Source organism: Natator depressus, chromosome 4 (assembly GCF_965152275.1).
Source record: "Natator depressus isolate rNatDep1 chromosome 4, rNatDep2.hap1, whole genome shotgun sequence".
Taxonomy (NCBI): Eukaryota; Metazoa; Chordata; order Testudines; family Cheloniidae; genus Natator; species Natator depressus.
In genome coordinates this window covers 17,422,287-17,440,279 of record NC_134237.1, presented here as the reverse complement: position 1 = coordinate 17,440,279, position 17,993 = coordinate 17,422,287, and the positions used below count along the sequence as shown (strand labels likewise).

The window sequence follows — 17,993 nt, the reverse complement described above, 5'->3', positions numbered from 1 at the left end:
TTCTAATTTGATAGGCATCCCAGTCCTTTCATTTAAAAAAACCTTGTGCAAAAAATTAGAACAAGGCTGGAGAGCCAGCTTCAAAGAACCTAGAGTGAGAATTAAAGAGTCTGGACTCTTCATCACATCATCATCTTTCCTGACCTGATACTTTGCAGCTATTCTCATTACAATGATGTGTGGGAAGGATGATAGGAGTTTCAATTAACGTTTGTATCCCACTCTCAGGAATCAAAAGACAGGCTGAATTCAGCAATATACTTAAGCATGTGTCTGATTTTAACAAAAGAACGGCCATACTGGGTCAGACCAAAGGTCCATCTAGCCCAGTATCCTGTCTTCTGACACTAGCCAATGCCAGGTGCCCCAGAGGGAATGAACAGAACAGGTAAGGTAATCATCAAGTGATCCATCCCCTGTCGCCCATTCCCAGCTTCTGGCAAGCAGAGACTAGGGACACCATTCCTGCCCATCCTGGCTAATAGCCATTGATGGACCTATCCTCCATGAACTTATCTAGTTCTTTTTTGAACCCTGTTATAGTCTTGGTCTTCACAACATCCTCTGGCAAGGAGTTCCATAGGCCGACTGTGTGTTATGTGGAAAAAATACTTCCTCTTGATTGTTTTAAACCTGCTGCCTATTAATTTCATTGGGTGACCCCTAGTTTAAGTGTTGAAGCCAACAGAACTGCTAATGCCTTAAAGATAGGCACATGCTTAAGAACCTTGCAGAATCAGGGCCTTCAAAGAGCCCTGAGCCACCGCAGCAGCAGCCACCCCATCTCAGAGGTCCAAACCAGTGCTGCAAACAGCGCCCACCGAACCTTGGTAAGAGGCCACTGAACAAGTGTTGGTCCTCAATTGATCATACGGAGCGAGCACAGGCTAGATGAGGAGAAGCATGCACCCAGGATTGCCCTGTAGTCTAGAAGACAATTGAGGTATTATCGACTGTTGCTGCCCAGAGAGAGCTTTACATGTCATGGACCTGATCCAAAGCCCGTCTATGGGGAGTTTTCCAGTTGACTTCGGGTTAGGCCCCATTAGAGGATGTTTGAAAGCCAGCTAGGGTGCCATTGTCTCAATATCATAGTCCAGTCCTCCACGCTCCCCACATTTTATCCTCCAATGTTCAACATCCCCTCCTCCCCGCCAACTTTCCCCCTCCTCCCAAAAACTCTGCTTGCTTTCTCTTATGTTGATTTGGAACATGGAAAATGGAACTAATTTAGGGCCAAATTCAGTGAGGGAGTGGCATGTCAGTGAATAAAGACAAAAAATGGATGCAGTATGCCCTAGGTAGGGGAAAGACACTGGACATCACAAAGAGACACTTTGAAGGGACCAGGATGCATCTATTGTCAACCTGCAGGGCAAAGATTGGGCTGGTACAGCCTGAGTGACTGACAGGCTGGTTGTGTTAGGGAGTTAACACCCACCTGGCAAAGGCAAGACAATCTTGCACTGGAGGCAGGTGGCAACAAGATGACTTACAGCCCCAGAGTCCTGAGTAGTGTCACAACTTTTGATGTTACAGTTTCACCCACTGTGATTACAGAGTTGTGACAAAGCGGGACTGTTCTTAATGTTTCCTCTGAATAGTGTGGGGGTGCCTCAGTTTCCCCTATGCAGTTCTTAAGTATCTAGGTGGTGGGATAAGGGTGTATGATCGTTGCAGAGCCCTAGAGGGCAGGTGTGTGCAGGGGTCTGGACACAGAGAATGGCCAACAACCTGTTTCCTGGCAACTGATGGCCTGCCCCTTCCCCCCTGCAAGGTGAGAGCTAAAGGGATGGAGAACAAAGGAATCCGGTGACCTCCTGGCCCGGGAAAGGGACAAAGCCCAGAGGAGGAGAGGCTGGAGAGAGTTTCAGTTTGGGGCTGGCTGGGGACATGGAGTGAAGTGCAGACGTGGTTGTCTGGCTCACTGCCCCCCACAAAATGGACCCAGCTGAGGGGTCCTGTTCTCTGTACCTACAAGCTCTGTTTTAGACCATGTTCCTGTCGTCTAATAAACCTTCTGTTTTACTGGCTGGCTGAGAGTCACGTCTGACTGCGAAGTTGGGGTGCAGGACCCTCTGGCTTCCCCAGGACCCCGCCTGTGGGAAGCGCATGGAGGGGCAGAGGATGCTGAATGCTCCGAGGTCAGACCCAGGAAGGTGGAAGTTGTGTGAGCTATGTGTCCTGAAGACAGTCTGCTCACAGAAAGTAGACTTCCCCAGAGTCCTGACTGGCTTCGTAGGGAGCAGTTCCAGAGCATTGCCCGGGGACTCCGTGACAAGAGTTAATAGATACTTTTGCAATCTTTTTCAGGTTGTGTCATAACCTTTGCAGTTTGGAACTGTAGATGTTTTGCAGTTAATCAATTTCACCAATATTTCAGGTCATTTCCTTGCAACCACACTGCAGGGGTTGCTGCTAGATATGATATAAACACAAATATGTGTATGTATTCCCAGCACGGTGAGGTCCTTGCTAAACAACACAGACAGTGCTGGACCTGGAGCTGTGTGGAAGCTTGTTTGAGTTTACACTTTTGAAATTGTTTTGTGAAATAAGTGCCTCCTGTTTAAGAGAGCAGAAATGCCATAGATTGTGACAGTAGGGTAGTTTTGAATTTTGAAGGTTTAAGTGGATTTTGCTTTTGAACACTGGTCCAATTTGTATGGATTGTATATAATTGCCTTTTCCCCAGCTTCCTCCCAGAAGATGAGCAGCACAGCTGTATTATTATTCTTACAGCCTTTTCTCTTTTGTTGTAAAACAAAACAACCCAATCTATGCAGTATTTATTACAAATGGATTCAGAAATACTGGGGATAATAACAAGATGATCAAAGTGTATGGCATCAGGAGACAAATGAGTGAATGACTCAAACTGACACAAGAAAAAGAGTACTTGTGGCACCTTAGAGACTAACCAATTTATTTGAGCATAAGCTTTCGTGAGCTTTGCATCCGATGAAGTGAGCTGTAGCTCACGAAAACTTATGCTCAAATAAATTGGTTAATCTCTAAGGTGCCACAAGTACTCCTTTTCTTTTTGCGAATACAGACTAACACGGCTGCTACTCTGAAACCTGACACAAGAAAGGGCCCTTTCCTGGTTCGGAAGTCTGAAATAGTCACTGCACACAATTATTAAAAAGTGACTTCAATTGAGTACAACTGTGCTTTTGTAAATTAAATTAACTTTTTGAAATTAGGAATTTCAGATGAAAATTTTTTGTATATTTCTTGTCACCTGGAAAACAAATCTGCTGCTGTGGTCCATTAGCGTATATATTGTACACAGCAGCAGCTTTCTCGTCACAAACACATGAAACATTTGTTAAATTAAAAAAAATAAATAAAAAGGAAGAAAAGATGATGCGCTAGGGCTCTTCTATAACTCATAGAGCCTGAGCTGCTTTTGGCTCAATCCTGCTAGGTGCTGAGCACATAAGTATTTTTGTAAACACTGACAACTGTACTTATGTGCCTAACTTTAAGCCTGACCCCTCAGGGAGAAAGGAAGAGTACGGTGGTGATTTAAGGCAGTATGTTAATGGTTAAGTGTGCAAGCTGGTCTCTTGGTTCCAGGACTGGCAGGGGCAGGGATGTATTTTTATTCAGCACTCGCCTTATTCCTACTTTTATTGTTGTTTGTATGGTAGTATCATCTAGAGACCAAAATAAAGATCAGGGCCCCATTGTGCTAGGTGGATAGTCTCTGCCCAAAGAGTTTATAATCGAAATAGCCAAAGGATGGGTGGGGAAATGCCATATGCTTCTTCCATAATGGAAATTACAAGAAAACAGAGTTTGACTGGGCCCAGAGGCAAATAAAAAATCCCCTAACCCAGAAAAAAAGGAAAAACATTGAAGTTAATTTTTGTTTCAGATGCTTAAAAAAAAAATCAAACTTTAAAACTGACCCTTTTGTTGCTGCCTGGGCCAGAAGTGGAAAATGCACACAGAAGAGTTTTGAAGGGGGAGAAAAAAATGCCTGCAAGCTAAGAGTCCTTGAATGTCCAGCTTCAGCAGAGAGTGGATTTTTATTGCCAAATTATAAAGCCTTGAGTATAGTGGGTTTTATAATGGGAACTCTGACAGAACCTTTATCTACAGAGGTGTGAATGGCACCTGTTCAGTTAGCTGACAAATTAGACTCGACAAAAGACGTGGACAGGGTGCAGAGGATGGTGCCCGTCAAAAAAGTGGCTGCCTCCCTTCCGACATAACATCACGAAGGGAAGTTAATGGCTCCTCTGGTGCAGTACAGAATGCACCAGACTAATCCACTTTTCTTAGATGCCATTTATATTACAGTAGCATCTAGAGGTCCCAACCAACGTCGTCAGCTGCTTGTGCTAGGCAGTGCGGACGGTCCCTGCCCAGAAGAGCTTAGATTCTATGTGGACAAAGGGTGGGAGAAGAGACACAGGTGACATGACTTGCTCCAGGTCACACAGCAGGTACCTGGCAGAGCTGGGAGGAAAACCCAGTTGTCCTGACTCCCAGTCCAGTGCCCTCTCCACTAGGAGACACTATCTCCCTGTAGGGTTGACTAGACAGCAGAAGGAATTTTTTTTAACAAAGGAAAAGAATAAAAACAGACCCTTGATATGCACTATTTATATATATTTCTGTCTTTCAGCATATTTGTGTTTCCTAATGACGGCTCTGGGGGTGACAGCTGGTGCACATCGTTTATGGAGTCATAGGTCCTACAAAGCCAAGCTGCCTTTGAGGATGTTCCTGGCCGCAGCCAACTCCATGGCTTTTCAGGTAGGGATGAGGTTGTCAGATGTGATCTTTGGTCTTTGTGCAGTGTTCTCTGCAGGCCAGCACAAGGGTCTCTTCTGTGAAGAGAGGCCAACTATTAAAAATTCCAAGTAAACCCAAACGTCCACCAGTTTCTGTACTGTGCGAAAGCAGGGCTGCAGTGATCACCTCTTTATTTGTACACACTATCCAGTGCAAGGGAAAACCTGATCAGAGCAATGGTCCATGTAGTCCAGTACCCTGTCTCTGAAAGTGCTCCGTACCAATGCTTCTGAGGACAATTACATGCTACCATGCCCATATAATAAAGTTTCTTCCTAAAACCAGGCAACTAAAGATTGGATTATGATATCATTGAGGCGAATTTTTTATCTTAGTTAATAAAACAACATGTCATGGTTTTCTACAGCAGATTTACAAAGGAGGTATCACTAGCCCCATATTACAGATGGGGAAACTGAGGCCCAGGGATAAGAAGTGATCTGCTCAAGGTCACATAGCAGGCAAGTCACGGATCTCCTGAATCCTAGTCCAGGGCATTATCTATTCGGCAACACAGCATCAATTACATGTATTTCTTTAGTGTAATTGTAAATAATCTTATTACTAATATAAATAATCTGTCAGCTTCAATAATATCTTGTGGCATTGAGTCCCACAGGTTAAGTTACACTTTATGAAGTATTTCCTTTTATCAGTTTTCAGCCTGTTTCCTTTCATTAGGATTGGCCACCTTCTACTTCTTGCATTATGAGAGAGGGTGAATCACAGCACCCTAGGGACCTCTATACCGTTCATTATTTTGTATACCTCTGTTATGGTGCCTCTTATTCATCCTGTTCTCGAAACTAGATAGCGCTAATCTCCTTAATCTCTCCTCCCATTACAAAGAGCACAGCAGAGCTGTTGTTTAAAGCAGTTTAGGAGATGTTTGATTTGATCACACTGCCCTCGCTCCCTCTATGAGCACTGGCTGTTTTCTGCCACTCCACTGATGCAAAGCAGCCCTGAAAAGTGTCATGACATTGCTGCTTGGTGTGTTGAACAACAGTTCAACTTTTAAGCTGAATCAATGAACAGTCAACAAAGAATCAGTGGAGCAGCTGGCCACTATTCAGAGGAAATCTTCCCCACTTAATTGCTGTAGACCTGCGTCCATCTCGGATCCGGATGATCAGGACTGTTGTGGTTTCAGTGGTTCTTTTGAATTCTGCTTCCTGTGTTCCTGCAGATTTCACACTTGGATACGTTGGCCTCAGTTATCAGCGATGGCTGAAGAGCGTGCAGTGTAAATCCAGATAAGTGGGGTGCCTAAAAATGGCTTTGCGCTGCCTTTGCACCCCTACTTAGTTACAATGGCACCATCCAGGTCACCCAGTGGAAGTTATACCAGCCTGAGGGCTGTTCTAATTCACTTCAGCTGTGGGGGGCCTGTGGCAGGGTCGCCCTCCACAACACCCATATGTGGCTTGCCACTGCACTACTCACCTTGTCTCAGCCACACACACGCTGGCAATGGTCTCCCTCAGCACCACTGGTGAGGCGCTGGTAACAAATTTAGACCCTAGCCCCATGTGCAACGTAAACACAAGGGTCTACTTCTCCTCCTGGCTCAGCTCTCTGCTCTTTCCCATTCTCCTACAGAGCAGTGACTCAGGGCTTCTCCCCACTCTGGGAATTTCCCTTCTTCCAGAGCCCGGCACAGGAGCCAGCCTCCCTCATGCAGCCCTCCTTAGTCTTTCCCCAGGCATGCTTGGGAGTCCCTTCTCCAGGGCCTAGCAGAGGAACCAGCCCTCCATTCTACAACCCCCCTCCATCCAGCTGAGCTCTCTCAACCCTTTGCAGGCATTGCATGGGACTTATAACTGGACAGGGCCAGATGATCCCTAACCAATCAGGATCCAATGTCTGTGGTGGAGGGGTAGCTGATCAGGCACAGGCCAGGCTGAGCCCTACTCCCCTTAATAGCCAGTCACAGGACTACTATCATAGTAGCCATGACTGCTGACCATTGCCCTATGTTGGCTTCAGGGACAGCAGGTCGCATTGGAGGAGCTACAGCATCCCGCCATGTCTAATATTTCAGTATAAGCACGTCTCCACGGGCACTGTGGATTATACTTCACGCTGCGTACTATCGTGGCATGATGTCTTTTGCACAAACCCTATCAGATGCAGGAATTTCATCTCGATACTCCCAGTAGATTTTTATGCTTGGAGGTACCTGAGGGGGTTCTCTTGACCATCCATCCTAGAGCAGGGGTGGCCAACGTGAGCCTGAGAAGGAGCCAGAATTTACCAATGTACATTGCCAAAGAGCCGCAGTAATACGTCAGCAGGCGCCCATCAGCTGCCCCCTCCCCCAGCCCCCAATGCCTCCGTCCCGCCAGCAGCCCTGCCGATTAGCGCCTCCCTCTCCCTCCCTGCACCTCCCGATCAGCTGTTTCGTGGCATGCAGGAGGCTCTGGGGGAGAGGAGCAAGGGCATGGCAGGCTCAGGGGAGGGGGCGGGAAGGGGTGGAGTGGGGGCAGGGCCTGTGGCAGAGCCAGAGGTTGAGTAGTGAGCAGCCCCCGGCACATTGGAAAGTTGGCACCTGTCACTGCAATACTGGAGTCGGTGCCTAGACAAGGAGCCGCATAGTAACTTCTGAAGAGCCGCATGTGGCTCCAGAGCCCCAGGTTGGCTACCCCTGATCTAGAGTTACTTTCTCAAGCTCTCGTAAGGTTGAGTCACTTTTTTTGTTTCAAAAATGGGTCAGTAGCTGAGTCATATTTACTTCACACACCTGTTCCTTGGCTCCTTTCGTTCACTATGTCAAACCCTGCTGAGTGATATCCACTCTTACTGAGATGTGCCATTGTGATTCTACCGCATGGGTTTATTTTGTGCCCATCGTATGAAAAGAGCTACGTTTTTGACCCTAACATCAGGTGGTCACTAATCATTTTGCTCTGATTACCTTGCATTCAGCTGCAGTATCTGTCTGGAATTTCACTTGAGCTCATATTATTTCCTGTGTCACAAACCAACCTGTTAGAAAACCTCACTTTGCAAGCTTTCTAAGAGACCCAGCAAAGACATCTGGTCTGCATCTTCCTCATAGCTTTGTCTTCTAGCTGTATGTTCGTGTATGTATTTTACTCTTGTATTTACTTCAAATGTGTGCTGATGTTTGCTGCTACTACATGTCTGGCACCACACTCCTCATGTCTGACACCTTTACATATCACGTTGTGATTGCCTCTGTATTTGTTACAAACCGTTCTGGTCTCTGCTGTTTCGGTTGCCTGTCGATTCTGTCATGATGCATTTTTAATTAGATGCACTTCAGCTCTTTCTCTCTTTTTCGCTAACACTTTCATTTGGGGAAAGCACTTTTTTCACCAGCCCTGCAAATATCCTTTGGTCTATGAAAAGCCAAGTTAATTTCTTGCACTATTGACCTGATTGTTGGCTCAACCACAAATAGTTTTATTGTATAGGCCTCTAACATAGTGATCAATAGTTTCATTTGGTAAAGAAAATGTGCCTTTTGCCAAGTGACATTCCTGTGTCTTTTTGTCATTTATAAATGACTTTTGTCTAGCAGTCCTCAGGCCTCGTCCTGCTCCCACTGGAGTGTAATGTAAAATTCCAGTGCCTCTGGACCTGCCCCTTGTAGCTTTATGGAGGGTTTCACTCTCTGTGGTTTCTCTGCAATGCTACTTGCTTCCTGTCAGATTTGGAAGCAGCGCGACTATCTCTGATAGTTCTCAGCCAGACGGAGGTTCCGGTGACTTCATCTACTTCACTTTACCAAAGCTTTCGTTTTCTTCTGATATCATGGAAATAAAGGTGTGACAGACAGGAATGCTGGAAAGAGACTTGTCTGTATTTCCTGGTCCCAGTCACCTGACATGGGTTAATGTTATATAAAACTAATACCCTTGTCACATGACAGGAATCAGGACTTCAGTGGTTACTGGTATGTTAACATTCCCATACAAATGTCACTTAGTCTCACTTTGCTACAGTGGGGGACAATAGTCGAGCTGAGTTTGGGTTTTTCCAGTGTCTCTTTGTTCTTTAATTCTCTGCTGGAACGGAGGTCAAAAGGAGTTATTTATGTGCAGTCCTGGAAGTCTTCCAGGTACAATTTCAGGATGATGACATTTTCATCATTTACAGATTGGAGACAGGTTCTTTGGTTCTGTGGCTCAGTCCCCCTCAGCAGTACTGATCATTCACACCATACAGTCTCTCAGAAGTCAGCAACTGATATGCAGGGCAGTGATGTCTACCAACTCTGGCAACAAAAGCTTCTCTGTTCACAAACTGTGGACCTATGCAGTTGTCTTCTTGGACTTCCTGCATTCTTCAACAATAATAGCGCACGCTCTGTCTTTTGCTATTGCCTCACTCTGGATGTTTCACAGAAACCCCCAGCTGTCTGTCTGCTCTGTTCTCCTGCTGAAAAGAAAGCTGCTGCAACCGACAGTGATGATGCTATTGCCCTTCCTGAAACACTTGCTGCTTTGGAGGGCATATTCTGTGTTGCCTTCCATGTTGTGCCAAGAGGGGGAAAGAAGAAGAGGCCGCTCTGCTGAATGGTCTTTGCTTAACACACTGCTATAGATGAGAGCACAGACTAACATCTTCAAATGTGGGGGCCTAAAGTTAGGAGCCCAAATGTATAGTTAAGCTCCTAGTTAAGTGGCCTGATTTTCAGAGATGTCCAGCACCCAGCAGCTGTCATTGCAGACACTGGATGGTCAGGACCACTGAAAATCAGACCACTTACGGTATTTCAGTCCCTTCAAGTGCCTCATTTTAAGTACCCACTCTTGAAATCTGTGGCTATGGAATTTATGCTTCCCATGGGACAGGTAACCTTGTTAACAGCCATTCTTTGCCATCAGACTTTTAACTGACCTTCATATCTCATGACAGCTTGAGCAGACAGGAGCCTGAGCTGTAATTTGTACCCTGACCTGAGATCCAGTGTTCAGGGTTTTTAGATCTAAGGTTTTTGTCCCAGCCCATTTGCACACAAAGGAACCAGATCCTATAACAAAGGCACTCTAATACCTAAATCAGGTACACGTCCTACCTTCTCCCTCCAACAACAACCATCATTATAGCTGGCTTCCCAAGTCACTCTCACAAAGACCTGAAGATGAAAATAAAACTAGTGACAAAAGTCCAGTGAGTGAAAATCATTTTTGGCTTTTCTGAGCCTTAATTTTCCAGCATGTCTGTGGGCAGTTTTTTGTTGGTGCTGAAGCTACAGGTAGCTAAGGAGTTTAAAATTCTGTTGGAGCTTTGTTTTGGCCTAGGGATAGGCTACTGCAGTTTGTTCCTTCTCCCAGGTCTTTTTGGTCCATTGTCACACATTGGGCCCACTCTTGTAGGGTGCTGAACTCCTGATAAGTTCAATGGGAGAAGAAGGTCATTGACACCTCACAAGATCTGACCCATTTTCTGTGCTGCGTTGGTCCCTAGAGAAGTTGATGATGATGAGGAGCTATAATGAATGGGTACCATCGTTTGGTTTGTGGACAGTGGAGTGACATTGGCTCTGTTGCTGAGCAGACTAAACCAGAACTCAGGAGTAAGCCATCCTCCCAACTGCATCTCCTCCAGCAGTAGAACAGCTGTCTGATTTTTTTAGAGTGAGAGTTACCTGTTTCCAGGCAGATGCTGCTGACTCAGAGACCCACAGGAAAAACTATCTTCAAAAAATATCCTCTGAGCTCTCTCATGGATATGCGCTCCAGTAACCACAGTGAAGGTGAATCTGATTTCTTTCAGCTCTGGGTCTCGCAAACACTCATTTCTTCCTAGGGCAGTGAATCTGCATCCTGGGAAAGAAGAATGTCCATGATGAAAGGGATGCATTATTTGGGCCTGCAGCAGCTGTGACTTTCCAGTATGGCTTATTGGAAATCACTAAGAAGGACAAGATTAGGGCAGATTTGTTGTCTCATTTGGCTCAGTAAGAAGGACACTCTGGATTTCAGCACCACCAGTGTCTGTTGCCTTTATCTGGATACATTTGATGCACCAGCCACTATGCGTGGTTATTTTCTGACACTGAACAAATTCCTTGGTGTCCTTGTTACTAGAATTGGAAATGGGCCTGAATCAATACCCCCAAATTGGAATAAGACAACCATTGGGGAAGGTTGAATCCAGATCTAAACTTCACAACAAGCCCCATCTCTATCATGGGCTCTATGAAAACACTCTGGAGTCCAGCAACTTTAGGAGAGGCTGAAACCATTTCTGAATTTTGGGCTTTGGGCCAATTTTAGAGCAAGGGTGAAAGAGACATGGACACCTTGAGCTCCACAGTGCTCCAGGAATGCAGAGTCATAAAATCCTTTCTGCAGGGTCACCTCCTTTCCACTGCAGAGCTGGTTCCTCTGGGTAAGAAAACTTGCTAACCTAGTGAGGAGGGCTTTAAACTAGGTTCACCGGGGAATGGTGACCTAAGCCCAGAGGTAAGTTGGGGAGTGTGATACCGGGAGGAAACACAAGGAGGAGGGTGCAACAGGGGAGGGCTCCTGATTCATACTGAGAAAGCAGGGCAATCGGCTAGTTACATGAGGTGCCTGTACACGAACACAAGAGGCCTGGGAAACAAGCAGGAAGAATTGGAAGTCCTGGCACAGTCAAGGAACTATGATGTGATTGGAATAACAGAGACTTGGTGGGGTAACTCACATGACTAGAGCACTGTCATGGGTAGGTATAACCTGTTCAGGAAGCACGGAGGGGAGAAAGGTGGGGAAGTTGCACTGTATTTCAGAGAGCGGTGTGACTGCTCAGAGCTCTGGTATGAAACTAGAGGAAAACCCTGTTGAGAGTCTTTGGGTGAAGTTTAGCAGCGAGGGCAACAAGGGTGATGTGGTGGTGGGTGTCTGCTATGGACCACCAGACCAGGTGGAGCAGGGAGACGAGGCTTTCTTCGGACAACTAACGGGAAATTTCCAGATCACGGGCCCTGGTTCTCATGGGGGACTTCAATCACCCTGACATCTGCTGGGAGAGCAATACAGCAGTGCACCAACAATCTAGGATGTTTTTGGAGAGTGTTGGGGACAACTTCCTGGTGCAAGTGCTGGAGGAACCAACTCGGGGTCGTGCTCCTCTTGACCTGCTGCTCAGAAACAGGGAAGAATTGGGAGGGGAAGTAGAAGTGGGTGGCAACCTGGGCAGCAGTGACCAGGAGATGGTCGAGTTCAGGATCCTGAAAAAAGGAAGAAAGAAGAGCAGCAGAATACGGACCCTGGACCAGAATACGAGGCTGAGGAGGGCACCTGAAAATTTGGGGCACCACTGGGTCTTGGTGTCCACCGTCCCGGCTCTTCCTATCCCTGTTCTGACCCTTCCTGCAGGCTCCCACAGCTGGCTGCTGCAGCCTGGTGACTCTTACTCTGGAGGGGATCTTGTAACTTAAAAGTGAAAAAGCCTTCCAGCCCTATTAGCACAACACTGAAACTGTTAAAGAGCCATTCAAGTGGTAATGAAGCCATTTAACAAGCATTTGCCAAACTCCAGGTATATACTGTCAGTTTCTGAATTTACTGACAAAAACAGTTATGCATTACTGTAATATTTACTCAGAACATGTTAGTCTATAGGACCTTAGTTTAAAATTTGCTTTAATAATATTTCATTAGTGAGTTGGTGAAGATTATAAAATCATATCTCTTAAAAAATCCTTGCATAGATTTTTTTAGATGCACAATCATCTTTAGCCTTAAATGCTTGGATCTTCAGACATATAGGTTTTTAAATAAATCCTTCAAAAGACCACCCTTATCTAAAATACACATTTTAATTGTAATTACTGTAGTAAAAAAAACTTCCTATCCTTTCTATCCATCCCTTTCTCCCTTCACCCTCTGTTGAAGAGAGCCCTTAAAGGGACAACACCCCTTTCCTTCCAGATAGCTGGACAAAGAGTTTCCCTTTCTTTATTTCTGACTATCTGATGAACTACTTTTAAGAGAACCCTCCAGCAAAATCAGTACCTTATAAGATATAAAATCCTTTGTTATGCCTAAAATCTTTGGAAACATATTTTTTTAAAGGTTTCAGAGTAACAGCCGTGTTAGTCTGTATTCGCAAAAAGAAAAGGAGTACTTGTGGCACCTTAGAGACTAACCAATTTATTTGAGCATGAGCTTTCGTGAGCTACAGCTCACTTGCATCCGATGAAGTGAGCTGTAGCTCACGAAAGCTCATGCTCAAATAAATTGGTTGGTCTCTAATGTGCCTCAAGTACTCCTCATATTTTTTAAAGTTGGTGAAATTTCATAAACATGTCTATTGTTATGGAGATCACCCAAAGAAAATTAGAGTTCCCTTTTTCTAAAAGCAATGAACATTGTAATGAACACACTAAACCTTTGTGACTGATTAATTTAAAATAATGTCTTTGTTTCAGTGAGTTAAGTATGTAGTAATCTGGAATGATTATTTTATGAAGGCTTAAGAGTACATTTAAAATATAAAATCAGCTTAGAAATACTGATTAAGAAAATGTAAAACAGAGAAGAGCTGCGTCATGTATTCCATAATATTTAACGTTGTATTCAGCAAGACAGCTGACTCGCCCTTACTACAAAGTTTTTGCAAATAAATCTCTGACAAATTTCAGGGCCTATCAAAAAACCTGTAACTGACATTTTTTATTCCCAAATTTAGTGCTTTTAATTAGGTACCTTCTGCATGTCCATTCTGCGTGAGGGAGAAGGTACCGGGGTCTCTGCGGGGAACTGTGACTTTCTGTCGCCGTGAGGCGGGCCGAGCGTTGCAGTATCCTTTGCTGCCTCGTTCCTGCCCCCAACCCCCAGTCTGTGAGCCCGGGTTGCCATCAGGCGTAAGGGCAACAGTATAATAATACTACATAGGGCCCCATAAATCCTAAGGATGGCCCTGCCTGGACTTTAGAAAAGCAGACTTTGACTCCTTCATGGAACTGATGGGCAGGATTCCCTGGGAGGATAATATGAGGGGGAAAGCAGTCCAGGAGAGCTGGCTGTATTTTAAAGAAGCCTTATTGAGGGCGCAGGAACAAACCATCCAGATGTTCAGAAAGAACAGCAAATATGGCAGGTGACCAGCTTGGCTTAACGGTGAAATCTTCAGTGAGCTTAAACACAAAAAGGAAGCTTACAAGAAGTGGAAACTTGGACAGATGCCTGGGGAGGAGTATAAAAATATTGCTTGAGCATGCAGAGGTGTAATCAGGAAGGCCAAAGCACAATTGGAGTTGCAGCTAGCAAGGGATGCGAAGGGTAACAAGAAGGGTTTCTACAAGTATGTTAGCAACAAGAAGAAGGTCGGGGAAAGTGTGGGACCCTTACTGAATGGGGGAGGCAACGTAGTGACACATGATGTGGAAAAAGCTGAGGTACTCAATGCTTTTTTCGCCTCGGTCTTCACGAACAAGGTCAGCTCCTAGACTGCTGCACTGGGCAGCACAGTATGGGGGGGAGGTGAGCAGCCCTCAGTCCTTCACCTGTTCTTTCACCACTATTTAGAAAAGCTGGACGTGCACAAGTCCATGGGTCCAGATCTAATGCATCTGAGGGTGGTGAGGGAGTTGGCTGATGTGATTGCAGAGCCATTGGCCATTATCTTTGAAAACTCGTGGCGATCGGGGGAGATCCCAGACGATTGGAAAAAGGAAAATATAGTGCCCATCTTTTAAAAAAGGGGAAGAAGGAGAATCTGGAGAACTACAGACTGGTCAGCCTCACCTCAGTCCCTGGAAAAATCATGGAGCAGGTCCTCAAGGAATCAATTCTGAAGCACTTGGAGGAGAGAGAGGTGATCAGGAACAGTCAACATGGATTTACCAAGGGCACGTCATGCCTGACCAACCTAATTGCCTTCTATGATGAGATAACTGGCTCTGTGCATATGGGGAAAGCAGTGGATGTGATATATCTTGACTTTAGCAAAGCTTTTGATAACGGTCTCCCGCAGTATTCTTGCCAGCAAGTTAAAGAAGTATGGATTGGATTAATGGACTATAAAGTGGATAGAAAGCTGGCTAGATCATTGGGCTCAGTGGGTAGTGATCAATGGCTCAACGTCTAGTTGGCAACCGGTATGAAGTGGAGTGCCCCAGGGCTCAGTCCTGTGGCTGGTTTTGTTCAACATCTTCATTAATGATCCGGAAAATGGGCTAGATTGCACCCTCAGCAAGTTTGCAGATGACAATAAGCTGGGAGGAGAGGTAGATATGCTGGAGGGTAGGGATAAGCTCCAGAGTGACCTAGACAAATTAGAGGATTGGGCCAAAAGAAATCTGATGAGGTTCAACAAGGACAAGTGCAGAGTCCTTCACTTAGGAAGGAAGAATGCCATGCACCGCTACAGGCTGGGGACCGACTGGCTAAGCAGCAGTTCTGCAGAAAAGGACCTGGGGATTACAGTGGACGAGAAGCTGAATATGAGTCAGCAGTGTGCCCTTGTTGCCAAGAAGGCTAACGGCATATTGGGCTGTATTAGTAGGAGCATTGCCAGCAGATTGAGGGAAGTGATTATTCCCCTCTATTTGGCACTGGTGAGGCCACATCTGGAGTATTGAGTCTAGTTTTGGGCCCCTCACTACAGAAAGGATGTGGAAAAATTGGAGAGAGTCCAGTGAAGGGCAACAAAAATGATTAGGGAGATTACGAGGAGAGGCTGAGGGAACTGGGTTTATTTAGTCTGCGGAAGAGAAGAGTGAGGGGGGATTTGATAGCAGCTTTCAACTACCTGAAGGGGGATTCCAAAGAGGATGGAGCTAGGCTGTTCTCAGGGGTGGCAGATGACAGAACAAGGAGCAATGGTCTCAAGTTGCAGTGAGGGAGGTCTAGGTTGGATATTAGGAAACACTATTTTACTAGGAGGGTGGTGAAGCACTGGAATGGGTTCCTTAGGGAGGTGGTGGAATCTCCATCCTTAGAGGTTTTTTTAAGGCTCAGCTTGACAAAGCCCTGGCTGGAATGATTTAGTTGGGTTTGGTCCTGCTTTGAGCAGGGGGTTGGACTAGATGACCTCCTGAGGTCTGTTCCAACCCTAATCTTCTATGATTCTAGGAAACAGCAGGTCTGGCTGTCAGAATGCCAACCCTCTGTGTATATAAATCCACGTTTCCCCTAGTGGTTTCAGTCCCCGATTTAATCTTACATGATTTATTTTTCTTAGCGGATACAGAGAATCATTCTGTGGTTCAAATATATTAGGGTGTGTTTGGGGTGTGTGTGGAGGGGTGTGAGATAAGGTGCTATCAAAGTCATTATGCCAAGTCTGCATTTCTCACCCCTCCCTTGCTGTCTGCACAGAATGACATTTTTGAGTGGTGTCGAGACCACCGGGTGCATCACAAGTACTCAGAGACGGACGCTGACCCCCACAATGCGTGTCGTGGCTTCTTCTTCTCCCACATCGGCTGGCTCTTTGTCCGCAAGCATCGTGATGTCATAGAAAAAGGCAGGAAGCTGGATTTCACTGACCTGATGGATGACCCTGTTGTACGGTTTCAAAGAAAGTAAGTGAAAGCTCTGGAACTACTCCCAAGGGGGGATCTGAGCGGAGGTTTGGGGGGAACGAGGGTTGGAGATGGGGGAGGGGAGTTCACTTAGTCTATTTTTGATACATTATTTTATACTTTCCTTTTCTTTCCTCCTCAACATGCCCTTCCCTAAACTTGTTTGGAAATAGTAGAGCCCACCCCTCCCAGTGGTAACCTGTTGGGTACCAGGAGATCAGTCCTGCAAGCTCTTACTTCCAGGCCCCCTTGCCGGAGCAAACTAGCCCTTTCTTACCTTCCCCTCTTCCAAAAACACCAGGGCATGCAGTCACAGGGAAAAAAAGAAAAGTCTGCATTTGGAGCTTTTAATTGGATTATATCAATGAATGCAATAAACATGATCATCATTAACAGCCTCAATGAGGAATAAAACATATCCCTCTGTCTGAATTATCTGCTGATCACCAACCTGACCCACAGGGCCCAGTCAAGCTGAACTGCTGCCTCTCCCAGTACCTTAATTCCTTCATAAAATGAGATGTCATCAGCTTGGCCCACTGGGTTAGTACAGCCCAGACTGCAGCCTTCCCCAGTCCATTATCATCACTATGGTAGGGGACACTGATCTGGATGCTTCAGCCAGTATTGAAATTATAATATTTTCGAGTAGTTACTGCACAGGGTGTAGGCACTATTCTCAGTGGTGAATGTGTGACCAGGAGGGTTTTAAAAGCCGGATAGGATCAATTCTGTTTGGTAGCCAGAGTGTTATTTTTGGACACTACTGGGAAGAGAGGGTGGTCACGCCTATCTTTGCATGGCAGAAATCCCCAGGAAGGGCTGAACTAATCCCTGGTCAATGGGACTGGACCAGGGATGAAACTGATGCAATGAGTTGGTCTTGTTCTTTTAGCTGCTTTTTGGAGAGCAGTGGAGAATTCCACAGGACTTTGCAAAGTCTCCTTTGCAGTGTGTTTGAGCTTCCGTTAACTGTCTTCTCACCTTTGCTTGAGTGAATCATTTCCCATCTCAGACAGGCATTTCTGTAGTGCTTATATAACTGTGGCATAAGGTACATTTCTGTGCAGGGAAGATTGTCTTAGGCTTTGGCTACACTTGCACGTTATACTGCAGTAAAGCCTCCCAGAACGCTCCATCTTACTCCCTGTCCACACTGGCAAGGCACGTAGAGCGCTCTGACTCCCTGGCTGAAGCGCTCCTGGTACTCCACCTCCCCGAGAGGATTAACAGCTGTTGCGCATTGGCTGAGATGCTCCAGCTCCAGTGTAAACAGGGAGTAACGTTATTGACCTCCGGAAACTCCCCATAAGCCTTTTAACTGAAGCGTCCTCTCTTGTTTTGTTAAAAGAAAAGGAGGACTTGTGGCACCTTAGAGACTAACAAATTTATTTGAGCATAAGCTTTCATGAGCTACACGAAACCTTATGCTTAAATTTTATTTATTTGTTAGTCTCTAAGGTGCCACAAGTCCTCCTTTTCTTTTTGCAAATACAGACTAACACGGCTGCTACACTGAATCTTGTTTTGTTGTGAACTCTGGACGCAGAAATGCCATTTCAAAGCTCCGTTTCTGGGGCTGCTTATCAAAAAAACAAACACAGCCCCTGTTGGCTTGGAATGAGTGAGAGGCAGGCGGGGGGGGGCTTCGTCTGGAATGCTGACAGCTAATGGTTGCTTGAAGAGAGAGGCG

General features: G+C 45.7%; 1 protein-coding gene across 2 annotated transcripts in view; it reads left to right on the top strand.

Moving 5' to 3' along the window:
* The window catches only part of SCD5 (stearoyl-CoA desaturase 5), a 93,029-nt gene that overhangs the window by 57,652 nt on the left and 17,384 nt on the right, over positions 1-17,993 (top strand). For both annotated transcript variants that reach the window (XM_074950502.1, XM_074950501.1), the window contains 2 exons: positions 4,640-4,770; positions 16,095-16,300. In XM_074950502.1, coding sequence (XP_074806603.1) covers positions 4,640-4,770; positions 16,095-16,300 — 337 coding nt within the window. The remainder of the gene's footprint in view (positions 1-4,639; positions 4,771-16,094; positions 16,301-17,993) is intronic.